This window comes from Tachypleus tridentatus, chromosome 1 (assembly GCF_004210375.1).
Source record: "Tachypleus tridentatus isolate NWPU-2018 chromosome 1, ASM421037v1, whole genome shotgun sequence".
Taxonomy (NCBI): Eukaryota; Metazoa; Arthropoda; class Merostomata; order Xiphosura; family Limulidae; genus Tachypleus; species Tachypleus tridentatus.
Genome location: NC_134825.1, coordinates 136042576 through 136061818, shown reverse-complemented (window position 1 = coordinate 136061818; position 19243 = coordinate 136042576). Strand labels below are relative to the sequence as shown.

At 31.0% G+C, this 19243-nt stretch overlaps 1 protein-coding gene across 4 annotated transcripts in view; it reads left to right on the top strand.

The window, feature by feature from the left end:
• The window catches only part of LOC143225023 (uncharacterized), a 55537-nt gene extending 36587 nt beyond the window's left edge, over window positions 1–18950 (top strand). For all 4 annotated transcript variants that reach the window (XM_076453694.1, XM_076453680.1, XM_076453699.1 and 1 more), the window contains 3 exons: window positions 5853–6130; window positions 15455–15556; window positions 18780–18950. In XM_076453694.1, coding sequence (XP_076309809.1) covers window positions 5853–6130; window positions 15455–15556; window positions 18780–18813 — 414 coding nt within the window. In that variant the 3' untranslated portion in view covers window positions 18814–18950. The remainder of the gene's footprint in view (window positions 1–5852; window positions 6131–15454; window positions 15557–18779) is intronic.
• The last annotated feature ends 293 nt before the right edge of the window (window positions 18951–19243 follow it).

The window sequence follows — 19243 nt, the reverse complement described above, 5'->3', positions numbered from 1 at the left end:
TATACATAGTACTATCCTTTTGAGAAATACATTTTAAAATATTAAGTTGCTTAAACTATTCAGTGCATCAGACATAATGCCTGCATATGTATGTACATACATACCTTTAGAATTCACATTAATAAGTATGTGGATGGAATCAGGAACCATATCAATTACTTGGAATTATATGCTGCACACTAAAGGAAACAGTGTTAAAAGAAAAGTGAAAAGACATTGAAATATGCCAAAAAATAAAGCAAAACTCTTTAAAGGTGCATAAAATTTGACAATTGCAGCTTGTTGTAGTTCTAGTTCTTGTTTATTATTTGTATCCTATATTTTAAAATTTACAGGAATGTTTTTGCTATGCATGTGCTATTAACTATATAAATCAACATCTGGGAAATACTTAAAATATGCGAAACTAAACTAATGCGTAACTTAGTCGTATGATGCAACAAATCCCAATAGTTCATTATGACAGTTGTATATTAAAATATTATTCTCAAATATATGATAACACATTATTTTGATTTGAGATCTATTCTTCACAATAATATGCAATAGGATACAAGGTATAATTTTCACTTAGATTGACTGGTCTGAGACCCATTTCTTTTAGCCATACATATTGGTCTAACAGTCCCATTCTTATAATAGTTTCTAGTAAAACTCATTGTGCCATCATTACTACTGATGTCTTAGTGGGATTGAATATTTCACAAAAATTGTATGAATGAAATATGATACTTTATTACCATAAAAAAAACCTCATGTAATTATAGTACGTAAAGTTAATTTCAACCTCAAAAATACATCAAAGTAAGTTTTTAAAAACATTATATATTTTTTTTTTAAATCAAAATGTTTATCCTCATCCAAATGTTTAAGAGTTGATAGTCTGGAAAATATATTGTGTTAAGTACCTTGTTTCTTTTTGTCAAGAAAATGAAATGTAATGAAACTTTCATGTAAAATAATGGTAATCATTAGTAGATTTTAGATTATTTTCATAGATGTGTGTTTTGAGTTTACATTTAGAATTTATTTACTAAATGCTTTCTGGGTCAGTGATCACCTGTCAGATATTGAATATACACTGACATAAAAAATAAAATATTCTAAAATATTTTATCATTTTGTAACATTAATGCCACTAGCACAAATGCCACTTTACAGATATATACATATATGGTTGGAGATATATATATATATATATATAGTTTCTTAAATGAAGAATAATATTTTAAATGTTTTTTTTAAAATCGTATTTTAAAGCAAAATTTTGGAAATTTTACATAAATAATATGACAAACTAATTCGAAGTATAAAATAGTTTAAAGCATAAACTATATTTTTATATAGTTTGTTTGAAGTTTGATTAAGTACTTCCATGTCAAAAGAAAAACCAAGGGATATTAGTGACATGGATACACAAAGTCTGGATAAGGTTAATATTAGAGTGCATAATTTCTACCTAGAAACACACATTTTAAAAATATGGAACTTCTAACATAATCTTTGCAGTAACACATTGATTTTTTTAAGAGCCTGCTAATATATTTTTGCCCAATTATTTAATAATTGTTTCATTTTATTATTTATCCTTACTTGGACTGAAAATTATGTTATCTACTCTCTAGTCCAATAAACCAGTGTTCCAACATGCTGAATATTACAAGAGATAAAAAAGTAAGCTTTACTGCAGTGGTATTGAAACATTTAGACACTCTAGCTACTTTCTGTTTAGTAAAATTGAACATGTTTATTTTAAGTTATATGAAACATTATGAGAAAAATTAATATTTAGAAAAGTGCTTTGAATTCTGAAAGGCAGTTTGGATTATTGATAGTTATATTTGTATGACTACTTGCAAATTTAATTTATATTTTAACCTGTTTTCCTTGTGGTTTTGTGTGAAACTTTAAGCTACATGTAAAAAAATAATCTTGAAGTAATAACTAGCATCCATTTATCTTTGAATAGCAAAAATTTTAGAAGTACTGCTTGAATTTATCGTTATTGATAAACTAAATTTATGTTGCAAATAAACAAAAGCTGCACAATAAGAGAGATACTTACTAACTGATTAATCAGCTGCTTTATTAACTGATTTGTACAGTATGTACAAGCTAGAAAAAAGAAAATTTGGTAGCAGGTGCTGCCAGTCAGTTGCATTCCTTCCAATTAAGAATAGAAAAAGGGTATAAATAAGAAAAAAAATAATGGTTGTATCCTGCCAGTCTTTGCTTCCTTTTAAAATTAGTGACAGTTACAGATAGCCTCAGTATCTCTTCCTCCTTGAATCAGTCATAATTTAACCAGTTAATTTGTCTGGCACTAATCAGTATGATTGCTGCTTATTAGGGTGTTCCAAATATATAACAGTTACATAAAGTCGGTCAAAGGCATCCTTATTGTATTTTTCTAATTGCACTACTCATTGTATGAAAAAATTTATTCTCAGCCTAATTGAAGATGTCAACATCTTGACACCAGCCCCAAAGATTTTTAAATGACAAAAGTCTATCAACATTTGGAATTTTGAAATTACCATTTTTATTTTAATTAAAAGCTTAAGAGAAGTTTTTTCTTTCTGTTTATTGTATTTAAGTTTTAATTCACATGTTTTAATCCTTTCACTATGGGCTTGGTCCCAGGGATTGACCATATAACCATTTTGTTCTTGCTATAATTTTCATACAATAACTTTTAATACAGTATGTGTATGATTGTGAAATTTGGCAAACTTAACAAGGCTTTTGTGCGTGAAATATCAGATTTTTAAATTAAGTTTTAAAAATTTTCTAACAAAGATTTGCCTTTTAATTTTCTATTTTTGAGTGCTAACTACCTCACATGCAAATAAATTGTTATTTTACGATTAAAATTGCATTTATGCATCAGAAAATTGTGAAATTTAATTTGCAAAATCCCTATAACCTTCCTAATAAAATCCAGATAAATTTTAATTTTTTTTTATTTTGCAGAAAACTTTTGTATTTTATATTATGTGTCTTCATATGGGTTTGGTGAAATTGACTGATCTTGTACCTACCATGAAGAATTAGGAAATGAGATTTAAGTTACAAATTGTAATGTTGATGTTAATAGCTTACACATTTATGTTTATTATTTTATTGACCTGTCAGCCATGTCTGAATAACACTATCAAATTACAATCATGGCACATGTGCATTCCATGTGACCATATCCATTAACAAAATACTAGCATTTACAGAGCAGTCTGTCTTATCTGTGTTCAAGTGGACCAGTATTTTATGAAATACAGTTAAATTTCATTTATAAAACATTATATATGTATGAATTCTATTATTATTCACAAATAAATTCTTAAATATCAGTTATTTTTTAAAGCATAGAATAGTAAATATATAGAACACAATGACCTCTACTACTTAGTTGTAAAGAAGTTTTTCCAAGTTTTTCATGTGGAGGATGTGAAACAAAATATCTTCGTTTTATATGTGCATTTTAAAATTAAAAAAATATTGATTATTTTTTCAAGTATAACAGTTCTACTGCAATTTATTTGTCTAACTAACTAAGGTGAATAGGCTGAAAAACCATGTGGGGGAAATTCAGAACTTTAAGTTCATTACAAATGCATAATACAGGGAAGTGGATGTACGTAAGCAAGTATTTCCCAAAAAAATGGAAAAAATGGGTGGGCTACTCTGTTTGTTTTGATAAATATAGTCGTATATCAAAAAACATAAAATATGTTTATTTATTTTATATCCTAATTTGTCAGTATCAGTAGTTTTTCATAAGAAACTATAGACTTTGTATTTGGACATATACACATCACCATTGTTGGATTTGAACCAAAACTGCATTCAGTATTCCATGTCACACAAATAAATCAATGTTTGGGAAGATTTTGAATATTTACTTTTACGTTAAAAAGAATTATCAAATAAAGGATTCTAAAATTTAATCAACAATTTGATACCAAACTTATTTACCTATATTCATAAAACAGTAGTACAATAAAATTTTGATGGCTTGCCTTTTGACCCTGACCATAGAAAAACGAATAGAAAGAGAGGTAATGTAATATTTAAATTTTGAAAGTATAATTTGAATTCATAATCATGATATTCGTTGAATCTTGTTTATTCAGATTGTTTTATGAACAGTAGATCATTCTGTTCTGAAGAAAAATCAGGATATGTGGTTAGTGACAGTTTCCAGAATTCAAACAAAGTTAGTTGTTCTGTGAATGCTCATCTATTTAAAATATAAACCAATGCAACATGAAATAACTCATTAACTTTAATAGTACAGTTGTAGATAGACTCGTACTTGAAATTCAAAACCCATGGGACAGAGTAGGAGTAGGAACTGAATGAGAAGATAAAGTCAGAACTAAGATTTTGTATCTTTATGATTACACTATACTTCAGAAATGGAAGAAGCATAAATGAAATGAAGAAAAGCAAAAATGTTTTGTTCAAGAGCTACAAAACATTTTTCCTTTTCTTCAAGAGCTACAAAACTACTTTTTCATTTCACAGCAGTATGCTTAGAAGAAAGTAGAAACTGAACAGTTATGAAATTAGGAAAAAGAAAAAGACATTTATTGAAAAGAAGGTGTCTTTAGGATCAGAAGACAGAGTATACAGTAAGAAAAAAGAAGAGAAACAAACTTGAATAAAGAAAGCAGCAAATTTCAGTATGAATCCAGAAAATCCCAATCCAGTAAGTTCCACAAACAGTTGAGATACACAGTCTGAATATGATAATTTTCATTGCCCATCTTTCCTTAGTGCTAAGCCTAGGAATACTACATTCACAAGAAAAGGAACTATTACTTTGAAGCTTTCAAGCAATCTATTTAGAAGGCTGAAAAATATAACAATAGCAGATTGCTTAAATTTAGCTGTAGGTCAAAGAACAGCATTCATGGCTGCAACCATTTCAGAAGGTGGGATAGTTTTACCTTTGCTAAATCAAGTACAAGGAGCACAGCAAAAATAATTCAAATGAATTTGATTGGCAGAAGATTGTGGCTTCTATTAAACATTTTTGTTATGGACATTGACTGGTTGCACTTGCTACCAACACTGTTATGATATTTCTAGAAAGCTGCTAAGGTCATTCACCATGCTGAAATGGTAAATGATCTTTCTGAAAGAACAGGTAAGCATATCACAGACTTTGCAAATTCTGAAATGAAAAAGGAAGAGCAAAGGCAATTCATACTGCAAGTAATTCAAAAAGCACTGTCACAATGCCCCAGATTAAAAAAAAAAAACTTTTGGGGCTATTTGTGCCTTTCTATTATGTGATTTTTATGTAATTATTAAACTAACTGATTAACTTGATAATAGAAAATATGATTTTTCTTGATGTATAAATATTTTAGCTGTGTTGTATTTAGTAAATAGAGAACCATTTAAAATTATCCCTTTTCTAGTGGTAAGGCTTTAAATGATCTTTCATACTTCAGACATGACTGTGGTAACTTAAAATGATCAATGTAATGGAAAAATGCTCAGGAAGTGTGAAATTTTTGGATCGCCCTACCATATGTAATAGTTTATACTGATTAACTTGCCCTGCTATTATATAAACTAAGTTTATGATTTTGTTTTTATTGAAATAACATTTTTTATTCAGAAATATATAGATATGGTTATGACTTTTAGTCAACTATTTCATGAGGATATGTACAAGTAGTTTTCAGTGAGCCTGCTGATTTAGACAAAATAACTAAAATCTGGTGAAATTACCAATATTTTATTTGTTAAAATTACAGGTTACTAGAAAAAGTAGAATACAGAATTGTATTTTGCTATAAATATTTTAATATGATATTGTGCCTTTTTTTATTTATTTAAAGGATGATGATGATGGAGATGTTTCTAAATATGACCTAACTGGGTGGGGTGATGAGGATGACAATGAACTGCCAACAAAAGTTAACAGTGTCAAAAATAATCACAGAAAAAGCAGATCTAATTCTAGATCATCCTCTCATTCTTCTGCATCTTCACGTTCAAGGTCTAGCCGTTCTTCTCGATCTCGCTCGTGGTCAGTTAGCAGTTCTTCTTCCCACTCCAAATCAAGTTCAGCCTCACCTAGAGGGAAAAAACGGAAGAGGTCTCAATCTAGGTCAAGGTAACAGGGTGGGGTGGTATGGTAAAAGGTCAAAGGTCATTATCATTTTTCATCTTTGTGTGGTAACTTACAAAGCAAAATAAAGTTGATTTTAAGATCTGATGCTGTGGTATATTACTGATATTACTCAAAATTGTTCTTGTATAATATATTGAATAATTTTTGTTTGTTAAAAGATTATGCCACAACACTAAATTTTTGAATTGCTGTGGGTGTGCTGCCACCACTCTTAACACTTCTACGAAAAGTGGGGCCTAATAGGCCCCAGAGCAACTTGAAAGGTTATTAATATTAGGCTAATAATTTTGTACTTAAATGAAATTGCCATTTAAATCCATTAATGAATGGATTAACAAGATTCCCACTGTCCCTATCTACTATCTAGCGAAACCAGAGCCAGGGGAATGGGCTTGGAGAAATCAGGACTAGAAACGTCTTTTCGTAGGAGTGTTAATAGTGGCACAGAAATTATGGTTAAGGTAAAGAGTCAAATCTTACTATAAACAGTTGTGAATTGTTTCTTAGTGTTATTTAGAAACACCCTGAAACATGTACAGTAAAACTGTTATGTATCTTTAATGCAAATGTGGAATTATGCAGTCTTTGAAAGTTTTCAAGGTTGATTAATGATTTGAAGTGATTAGAGTCATAGGTGTATTGGTGTTTGGTTCATAAAACAACAATGCAATTACCACATTATAAGTAAAGATCTAATAATAAATTGGGTGAATTAGTTAAATACCATTCTTGCTGTATTTCTGTTTTATTTAATATTCAAAAATCAATCTTAGGTTTTGGAGGACTGAAGAATCATTGTTTATTTAAGTGTTTAAAGTGAGATAGTTATAAGTACAGTGAGATGTTTATCTTCCTGTCCAGGCACTCATATACTTACTGTGTCAGTAATTCATGATTATTTATATGTAGAAATTCATTGCATCATTAAATATTAGTGTGTTCAGAATTGCTCATAGAATAGTAGAAATATTTCTTTTTAGGCTATCATGTATCTACAAGTTAGCTATAGGTTTAATGATTAAACTATGTACCACACATTACTCTGCATTATTATGAGAATTATTTTAGGGTATAGCTGTGATTAAACTAACTCCACACAGGAATGTGCAATATTATAAGAATGACTTTTGTTTATACAACTAAACTATACTACTTTGTAGTATAATCAGAATGATTTTGGTTTACCATTCAGTTTGTTAATACAAAACAGTCAAAATTGTTTTTCAACTTTCCTGGCTTTGACTATTTTTCAGTCTGACAATTAAGTAAATTCTGATGGCCAAATAATATTTATGCTCACAGCTGTGTTTTTTCAAATGAAATTTTTTCCTTTTATTTCTTTCACATTTAGTACACAGCCATAAATATGTTTTCATTGAATTTGCTTTAAGTATTGTCTTATATATAGAAATGAAAAAATAGTGTCTTTTTGACATAAATATTTCTGATATAATATTTCATATTTCACAATAATAATACCAAGTAACTTTTTCAGTTAACTTTTTTTTCAGTTTGTTATCTGTACCTATTTCCTGGAGAGACTTATGATCAACTGGAACCTGATGCTCTCATTGAACAATTGCTGTCCATTTTTAATCCTGCAGGATTATAATTGGCATAATCCCCTCTGGGGTGGTGATATGATGGAAGGGGTCATTCTGTACAGTGTATGCTCTCAGATCACAACCTTTTTCCCTACATTACTGGTTCTTGTACTTATTTTCATGCACCTTGCCAGTCTTTTACTACTATCTATCTTTCAATATGCATCCCTTCATTTTTCTCTCATTTTTCTTGGGGGGTTGCCAGTAACCCACGGGGCAGTGATAATTTTCCTAGAATTTTGAGGAAGATTGGCCGTGGTCGACACCACTTGTCCCATTGCCTTGGTGGAAAAGCTTGACCAGGCCAACTGGCTTTCTTTGTATGCTCTCTCAAAACTTGATTCTGCCGTCATCTGTAAGCCATCGATAGATGACTGTGTGGCAACAGTAACTCACTGTATTATCCAGGCAGCTACTCATTCTTTTCCTAAAATCTTGACACATTTTTCATGGTATCCTTATCTGTGGTGAAATCCTGCTTGCCAAAAACAGGCCTGGGATACCTTTCATAGGTACTCCAAACTTTCAAATTATGTTGATTTTCAGCAGACCTGTGCACATGCTCAGCAGGTAAGATGTTGAAGCCAGAAGGAATCTTGGATTAAGTTCACAACTAGCATCTCTTTTTCTTTTTTTTTTTCCCAACAGTTTCAAAGTCATATGGGACAAGATTTGAAAGGGCAGTGGACAGTATACATCCACAAATGGGCACACACACACACACACACACCCTTTGATTTTGCTCTTTGATGGCCAGGAAGTTTTTTTATGCCCAGAATATCGCTGATACCCTTGGCAAAAGCTTTTCTTGTGCCTTTAGCACTTCTGCTTTATCTTCCACTTTCTTAGTCATCAAGACTTGGGTAGTATGATTGTCTCTTTCCTTTCAGGCTCATTATCTCTATGACTGGTGGAACTCAAACTTGCTCTTCAGTGGTCTGGCAGTACATCAGTCAGACCTGATGATATTCACTACAGGATGCTTTGCCATCTCTCTCCTGTCTCTCTTGTGATTCTTCTGGTTGTTTCTAACTGGATCTGGTAAGAGAACACTTTTCTAATGCGTGACACCTGGCTATTGTCCTCCCTTTTTCTAAGCCTGGGAAGGATCCCAATATTCTCTCAAACTACCATCCAATTGATTTGATGAAATGTCTTTGTAAGATCTTGTTTGGTTCTTTGAATCAAACATCCTCCTCTTACCCACCCAATGTGAGTTCCAGTGATAGCACTTTACTGTGGACCATGTAATTCGACTTGAAACATCAATCAGGGAAGCCTTTCTGAGACAACAAGATTTTGTTACTGTATTTTTTTTACCTTGAGAAAGCTTATGATATTGCATGGAGGCATGGCATTCTTTGAGAACTTCACTCATGGGTTGCATGGCTGTTTGCCCATTTTTAAACTGAAGATAACCGAAGAAGGTCAAAATGGTTTTCTGTATTTTAGTTAAAGATCTAATACCAATACCAGCTGTCTTGAGAATGCACTGTCCTCAATCATTTGCTGAAGTGGACTACAGCAAACAGTTTTACCTTTTCTCTCTAAAACTGTTTGCATGTGCTTTTTCTGCCAATGGGATATTCACCTAGATCCTGAGATCAATCTTGGTGAAGTTGTGCTTCCTGTGGTCCTTGAGGCTTATATTTGACCATAAGCTGCCTTTCATTTCATATATCAAGTAGTTATATGTCTAGTGTACAAGGACACTGAACATCCTCCATGTCCTCTCTTCCACCTCTTGGGAAGTAGATTGATGTTACATGCTAAAGATTTATCATGTCCTCATTGAATTGGGTTTTGGCTCTGCATGGGGGCTTTCCACACTTCTTATGTCCAGAGTCTGTACACTGAGTCTCATGAATCTTCTCTACATTTTTGCCATTTCCAACTGCCTGAACTGTACACTTCAAAATTCCATTGCTTACCAAAGCATCCCACCTGGAGTTGTGTATTCCTTCATTAGTGGTCCGTGCTTTTTCAGAATAGATGGTCTGCCATTGTTTAAAACCAACTGACCCATTTCTCTTTATAATCCATTTCTGTCCAGTTCTTCTGTATACTGGGCCATGTCAGTATTTGCAGGAATAAGCGTGTTGACAATGCAGCTAAGTCTGTCTGCTTTGGTACTATCATGGCCCTGCCTGTCCCCTACATGGACTATGATCCTATGTTCAAGGCTCAGCTTCGTGCCAGTTAGCAGTTGACGTGGAGTCAGCAACATGATAACAAGCTTCTCTACTTATGTTGCCCTTTGACTGTCTTGCTTCTGTAAGGATCAGAAGGAGGAAGCTGTCCTAGTTAGACCATGCATTGGTTGCAATTTTTTAACTTATCATTTTCTTTTATCTTTTTACCAGTGTGTAGTCTGTGTGACACTCAAGTCACAATAGCTTACATTTTACTGTCATGGCATTGTTACAACCATGAGTAACAGCACCATTTTAGACATGTTTTTACTCCTGATGTTGGACAGTGTCATTAGCAATGATGATGCTGTCCACCTCAGTTGTGTTTTTAAGTTTTTAATTCCAAAATTTGCCTTTGTTTTTTTAATATGATTTCTTTTTATATATTTTAATAATATTAATTTTATTTTTAATTTTTTACTGGTTGTTTGGTGCAGATAGTGAAGTTGCTTTGCACCAATAAGCACCAAACAACCAACCTTCAAAGTTTTATATGATTGACCGAGCATAACTGGTGGATTGGATTCATCTTGACAAATCGAGAAGATAAGAGTTTCATATTTTATAATTTGGCATTTCGTTATCTATAGTTTGTTTTTGATTGGTTGGATATATTGATAGCCATATAAGAGAAGAGAAAAACTATAAAAAAAGAAAGCAAAGCAGATACACATTGTGTGGCATAGAAAAGTAATGATTGAGACTTTATTTGAATATTTCTGTTGAAAGTAATGAAATAATTTTGAATTGTAAAGTTTTAATGCCAAGCGTATTAGCATACATTGATAGTAAAATTAAGTTTTACATCTATGTCATTTCACTCCTAGTAATATTTCTTTCAAGTCTTAAATTGTTTTTTTACATGCTGAATATTAAGTTGTATTTAACTACAGTTGAGTTCTTGTCTTCTTTGGTTATCACCACACACAGAGACACATACACTAACATTATGCTTAATATTGGAAAGAATTATTCATCTGACCTTATTACATATTGTTGTTGGCCAGAAGTCTAATCTGAGTAATCTTGTTACCACTGGAGATATTTCATTGGATTGTGCAAGCCGGGGATGATTATTGAAGTTTGTGTTATGCTTACTGAATCAATCACCAACAATTTTGGCTCTATGGCTGGTGCCTTTATATATAATTAAGGATATATATTAAAACAATTTTGAATGTGCAAATAAAAATGTCATGTGAGAACCACAGTAAATATAAAATTACTGTGAAACAAGATATATTAGAACTTCATTTTGACATTGGCATCTTTTAGGTAGTATGATGAGATATTGGATGAGTGTGTATCAACTCTTTCCATTACTAACTTTTCATACACTTGGGTTATAAAGATGTATTCAGATCAGGGAGCTAGAATTTCAGAAATAATGATATATCTTGTATTTAGTAACATTTAAAAACAAAGGAATACAAGTCAACTTGAAACCAGGACAATCCATCGAGAGACCTGCATCAAGTCATATCTCAGTAATAGCAAATAGAGTTGACATCTTGTAACGTGTAAGAATTTATGAACACTAAGTTCATTGGGTGATTTGTTCAGGTGAATTAGGCAACAGTGTGCAATGTAATCAAAAAAGATCTTCTGGAAATTAGGTCAACAGGGTATGAATTTTGCAAGATAAGGTTTTCTGTCATATCTTCTGTTCATCTGTCATGTATGTCAAGTAGCTGGGAAATGGAGTAGGTATTAATGCTGTTTCAAGCAACAACATACTAGTCAAGTCACTACACACAGTGCCTATTGATTTCATTGCAATTTTAATATTGAAACAGGTGCTGAGAAATTTGAGGAGTGATGTTCTTTAGATTTGGCAGCTTTATGACAAAGCTTTATGCAGTGAAAACTGCATCAAATGCTATCGTCAAGATTATCAGTTGTCAGAGTATGACCAGAGGGAGGCAACATGGAGTGTAATGTTGCTATGAGGCTTTAAATTTGTTTCATGTAATATAATTGTCCATTTCTAATCCAAGAAATAACTATTTCCATTTGGGTTGAAGCAAAGCATTGCCAGATACATCTAATCTGCTATCTCAAATATTAAGATGAATGAGGGAACTTAGTCCCCCACACACAAAACCTCTACATCAGCCCTATAATATTTTGTCACCTCCAAAACAATGTATGATGTAGTATGTGCATGAGTCCCTATCATCAACATTATGAAGCATTGTTTATTTCACCACACTACACTAAAATTTTTGTGGTTTTTAAAATACTGGAAAAGTTAAAATTTGGACACCATTTCCAGACATGGAAATATTATGGAAAATTCTAAAGGGTTTTGTCAAAGTTTTGAAATTTAGAAAATAAATTGAGCTAAACCTTAAAATGAAGTTTTGAGATAAATACATTTATTGTGAATGAAATGGACTTTTGTTATGTGTGCACTTTTACTTTATTGTCTTACATGCTCCATGCCAGGAGATTGGAAGAAAGGGACTATGGCAGTCTTCTCAGGCAATACAGAGAATGTCTGACATTCCTGCAATTACCTGATTCAAGAGTTCAAATCTTTAAAGGAGGGCAGGAGAGACTGGAGAACTATACTTTTATCTCCTGTTGGATGAGAAACATTTCCAGATGCTTTATTAAATTTAGAGCTCTCACTGCCTCATGGATAGACCAAGGAGACTTTTCTGAAAATAATGAAACTTATGAGAGACAATGATCAAAGCAAGTCTCTTAATGCTAGGAGAGTCATAACTCAACATGGTAGACATTTTGGGGTTTCCTTAATGTAAACATAATTACAAAAGCTATTACTGTTGTTGGAAATGCAAAACAAAATTATAGGATGTACTTAGAAGAGGAGTCATTTACAAAGCAGCAGCCACAGAAATGTGACAAGATAAAGGCTGAAGAAACTGAATTGGTACAGGAATATCATAAGAAGATTATACAGACTGACATTAAGCTGTTCCTTTCACCTGCTGATGAAAACACTGAGAAAGCTTAAAAGGAAAGAACCTTTAAGTTTCTCACGGTGGTCAGTTTTTTGAGGAAAGTTATAAGAGAAGGAAGAATTCTTCAAGGCTCTTCCAGTGAAAATAGAACCATAACCTTTCATGTAAAAAATGCAAAAAACACTAACTTTTTATTTTCAAATAATTCATTTACCTTTGAACAGTGCCAATGAGTAATACAAATATTACTGCCTTCTCAACATATGAAATATCATTTACCAATATTTGTATACTATTTACACTTGTAAGTGTATATTCAGGTGCAGTTTCATGTGTAACTCATGCAAAATGATCATTGATTTTCTAAAAGAAGTTGGGGAATTTCACTTCTGCATAGCAACAGGAATCCTATAAATACATCTTTCCATATGTTGAATTTCCAATTCCAATTACCTTGGAACTATTAGAGACATTTTATTGTTAACAGAAGTAAGGGGAATTCTTACCAAAGTTAATTTTGTACTGATCTCTATACATTTTTCATGTGGAAATGGACGTTACAAGACCGTTATTGTTTTCCACTGATTAACGTACAGGTGAAGGTATATTGGCCCAGACAACCCTTGATATTTGATTTCTATCTCAGTTTGATAGTTGTCTTTTCTGGCCACAGATTTTCTTATTAGTAGAAGGTTTTTTGATTTATAACCATTCATTGTAGACTTGGAACATAGTGGCATGTGATTTGCCAGTCACCAATTGTCTTGACAAATGAAGCACCTCCCATTCAAGCCCCGACAGTAACACCTTATTCAGAGTTTGTTTTATCTTTCATCTTTTTTTCACTATGGTTACAATTTATGCTCATACTATTTATGGCTTACAGTTATAGATCTTTGATGGTTTTATCTTTAATATGAAAATACCCGCTTTAGCTGACTGTTTACCCTTGTATGTAAGGTGTGGCATTTTATTAGTCATACTGTGAATGCAGGGGGCCATGGTTTGCATCCTGTTGCTACATATTAATTACTCCCCACTATGGAGATGTTAGTGTATCATAAGGATGATAGTAAAATATAATTATTTAGTTGGGGTAACCCAAAAGTATGTCCTTTTGACTAGAGCTGCTTTTAAAAATAAAGAATGGCCAATAAAAAAAACCCTTATGCAACTTTCTACTAATATCTAAAACAATGCATACCTTTGCACTAAACAACATCAAACCAAGTTTTTTATCCTGCTAGATGTTCCTTCTAATTCCAGAAATAATTTTGTACTTTTTTTTTGCAGTTAATATGTAAAGAGAGCTATGTATTTCAAAGTTTTGTAATGCTTTTTATACATTTTTGATAATTTTTAAAAACATTTGATATTTTTTAAACATTCATAATTCATAGTGTTCTAGGTTCTGTTATATTCACCCAAATTATTAACGCAAAGATTAACAACATTTGGAGATGTCTTTGAAATTTATTTCCCTTTGGATGTATACAGCAATTAATATGTACTTACAAGTTTGACATTGCTAACTTCAGCATACTGCTTTGTGTATTTCACTGATAAATGACAATATATTGCCAAATGTATATTTACTTAACTACATTTATGATTACTGCACGGATTAAGAAGTTTAGCATTAAGGTGTATGTTCCAGTAATAGCCTGTCATCTTAAAATGTTTGTTTTTCTCAAAAATGGGAGAAATGAAGGTATTGATTTTTATGAAGGTTGAGAAAAAGTTTGTGGAAGAATGTGTGACATTTTTATTTAAAAATTGAATAATATTAAGTGAATGCTGCATAATTTCTAATCAAGGTAGAAAGGAAGAAAGTTGTGTTTTTAAGAATAGGCATAAATATTATTTGAGAAAAAATATAGTAATGTATGTACAATAAAGTAGTTGAGTTATACTACATAGAAATACTAAATTGCAGATACTAGAAATGCCTCATTATTCATCTAATGAGATGGATGAGATGGCAACATATTTGGATATGTAAAGACAAAGCACATGACTATATTAAGAATAGACATAAATATAGTATGAGGAAAAATATAGTAATGTATGTATAAAAAGTAATTGAGTTGTACTACATAGAAATAGTAAATTGTTGATACTAGAAATACCTTCATTATTCATCTAATGAGAAGGGTGAGATGCCAACATATTTGGATATGTAAAGCACATGACTATATTCTGAAGTTCAGTTTTGCTTTAAGCTCACCATTCAAAATAATACTTGAGTCACACAAAGTGTTGTTACTGCTATATATTATACCTAGAACTTGGAGATAACAGTCTTTGGAGATAGTATTACATTGTAGTAAATGAAATTAAATAGTGTACATTTTCCAATAGAAAATATAAATTAGAGATTCCTTTAGAAATTATCTGAATAGTATTAGGTAGTGGTGACAGTTTAAGAAATGTTGCTACAGGAGTTACAATGTGTTATGCATGTACAACTTTTAATGACTGTATTATAAGATTGAAAGGAAAAGGATTAAATTTCTCACCATATGATATTGCCAAAATTTGCCATTTAAAGTAAAATAGTTTTTTTCTTTTATGTTTTAGGTCAAACTCTCCAAGATCCAAAAGGAAAGAAAGACAACATGATTCACACTCCTCTAGCCATTCTCCTTCTAGCTCGCACTCTGGATCTTGTGAAAGGGACAGGTTTGAGGGGAATTTTGTATTATGTATTTTATGTTTGCACTTATGCATTCTGTTTTTTGCTTATGATAAGTATTTTTTGTGTGGAAAAGTGAAAATTATAATTTACAGTTAACCAACTTTTAAAAATCATTTTGCATCTCCAATTATAGATGTGGATATTGTTTGTGCAGGATTGCAACAAAATTATGTAACAATATAGTATTAACTTAGAAACTTTGTAAAAATAATTATTAGTTGTATCTCAACATTATAGAACTTTTTTCATCTTCAAATTGATTTTAATAAGAATATGCTAAACCCTCTTGCTACATCACAACTATTTAGAAAGTTATGTACACAATTCATTTAAACCATTAATATTGTGTAGAAGTAAACTTGACATCAAAACATAGTTAATAAATCAGATAATACAAGTTTTAAATTTTTATTTCTATATACAAATATCTAAACAAATCCTCAATCTTCCCTTATATGCAAGTTGTGGCATTTGTTCTCTAGGTCTTCTCTCTTTTCTTATTTATTTATTTATCTATCATCTTTCTTATCATTATGTACATATTACTCTGGTAAAAGTATAATTATTATGACTTTCAATCTTATTTGTTTACTGAGCCATAAACAAGAAAATCAGACACAATTGCCATACCCACCTGTCACATCCTGTGTTTCAGACATTGGCAAAACACCTCTGATGTTTTACACTATGCTATGAGCAATAGAAAGCCAAAGTTTGAATTGATCAAATGACATATTTGTTCTATATTTTTTTGTACAGATTGTTTTCTGTTTTGCTCTTAGTTTGCAGTTTGTCTTGTAGTATATTTACATTAACAAGTCTTATCTCCCAGGTAGATTATGATAGTCACAGTACAGTGTTTTGTGCATGTTATTATTCAGTGTTCTTGGTTGCATTACTCAATGAAATAAAGTTAATGTACTAACCCCATCAGTATGAAAAACATAGGCTTAACTTTCATTGACAGCAAAACTAAAAAGGACACAGGTAAGTACCACATTTTTTTATTTTTCTCGTGTAGTCTTTATTTTTCATTGTAAAATTAACTAAAATGTAGAAATTGAAAACTTGTTAGGTTAGATTAGATAAGATAATAAAAATTAATATTTCTTCATGATACATGCCTGCTAACAGCTTGTTGTGAATCATGCAATTCAGTACAGTAACTTGAGTTATGCATTCTCTGAGTGACTTAACACATGTGCATGAAATTATTTGTTAGACACAAATCAAAAGACAATAAACTTTAAACAGATGTCTATTGTTATGAGCTTTAAGCTATTTAGAATAAACAATTGTAGTTTTCTCTTACAACTTGCAGTTATTTTATAAAGAAAAAAGATAATTTATGCATTTTATATTATTTTATAGTGTTTAAGGGATTGTTCAAATCGTCTGAATGTGTACAGAGTTAGGGTGGAGAAAATAACATAAAATTTAAAGTTTTACTGAAAAAAACAGTTAATACATATTTGGGAGGCTTTATAGATTACATAAATGAAACTTGACAATTTTCAGGTAAAGAAAAGTAGTTTTAATCTCAACATGAAAATAATTTTACACTCAGAGGAAAGGAACTGTAATATTTATTGAAAACGATTTCATGAATATAAACAAAACATACTAAAAAGAAGAGTGTGGAAACTTTGATAGTTGTTTACACAAGATCAGCGTAATCCACTAAGCCCATAGCAAAAGAGTTAATAAAGTCACAAAATCCAATTAGTGTACAGTTTTCAAAGAAATAGGATTAATCTGTTTCTTAACACTGTACAACATTGTGTTTTGTTATGAATTTTCTATGTTGTCTTGAAATGTTTTATAACTTTCACTAAGGATTTAAATATTCATAAACTATTAATAAAACATGTTTAAAATTAATTCTGAATGCTTAAAAAACGTTTGTGTTCGAATGTTATTACTTGCATAAAAAATACTTTTACAAATGTGAAATAAACTCAAGTAGGATACACTCTTGTTGTCTTAAGTTTCTGTTACTTTCTTCCAACTAGTGACTTTCAAAGACACTATTCTAAAACTTTGTTAAACATGAAATATCCTGATGTGATCTCACCAAATACTGCAGTAACACATGTTCATATTTTTCAGGTACTAATGTTGACGTAATGTGAGTGAATGATAATATGAATGTATATTATAATGTCAAAAAACATTTACTCTTCCGTGTTATTATTTCATTAACTTGCAAGTTTTCTCAAACAATTTTAGAAATCAGCTTTCATTGATTCTGTCTACAGAATAGTTAACACCAATTAAAACATTAAAATTTTAAAAGCAAATACAAAAATCATCACTGATCATAGTATTGCTGAAACAATAATAATTATCATTTGATTGATGTAACATTTCATTTATTCCATTAAATGTTCATAAATAGTTGACTATCAATTATCCCATAGTTCCTGAAATAATGACTGAAAGTCTGATAATTAAATGGAAAAATCAACGTGGAAGAGAAAAATCTAACTTTATTGTCTTAATATGTGTGATGTTTTTATTTTACTTTATTTAGTATAATACAGTCATTAGTATTCAAGTGCAATTGAAGGTGAAATCAAAGGTACTTTAACCACCTGATTGCACACAGTCTTATTTTATCACTGTTGCAGGAAACCTTACAAAAATCTTTGATTTTTCAACATATCAACTTTTGTAATGTTTTCATCTGTTCAGTAATATTTCAATATTAAAGAATTTCATTACATAATAATATGGTTTAGAAATATTTCTGAATGAAGTTAACAAAACAATATATACCTAACAAAGTTGCAGTTGTACAATGACTGTATCATCTGTTATCTATCTAGCCAAACCAGGAAACAATTAATATTGTACTGTTCCTTTCATACTTGGATATACTGAACTAAAATGTCCCCTTGTGTGTCAGTGGTAAGTTTACAGACTTACTGCCAAAACCTGCAGTTCAGTATCCTGTAGTGATCATAACAATTATAGCCCCCTTGTATGACTTTGTGCCAAAGCAGACTAAAAAAATACTTTTTCATTTTATCTTTCTACTAACTATTAACATGTGTCTTCCTGGAAGCTGAAGATCTTTTACATTTGGGATTAGATGTATGATGTACTGATACATTGTGTTGCATTTTATCAGTCTCATTTAACTGAAATAATTGAAGGTATAATTTATCTACAATTATTGAATGATGTTTTACTTTTCATTTTCAGAGAACACTCAAGATCACCCAGGCAAAAGAAGTGAGTTAAACAGCACTTGATGTGGAAATATGCAATCTAACAGTTTTATGTGGTTTAAAATTATTACCTTTTCCATTGATTATGTGAATCCATTTCTGCATACAATAGGAAAAATAAAATAAAGTGATTATGTGGAATAAAGAATCATATATTTAGCAAGTTGTTGCTTACAGCATTTGACAAGTAAATACATATTCACAATACATATAACATTATGGAATAACCAGATTTGATAACACAATTAATTTTATGGATGCAATTGACTCAAAGAAGAATGAGTTATGTTTTATAACATTAACAGTTGACAAGGTTAATAATTTTCATTCCATAAAGTTGGCATTTGTTGTTAGGAGCAAACTGAGGAATTCATATAGTTAAGAATTATCTCTTTCTGTTTTGGCTGCTTTACAGGCTTCATATACTTCATACGTATT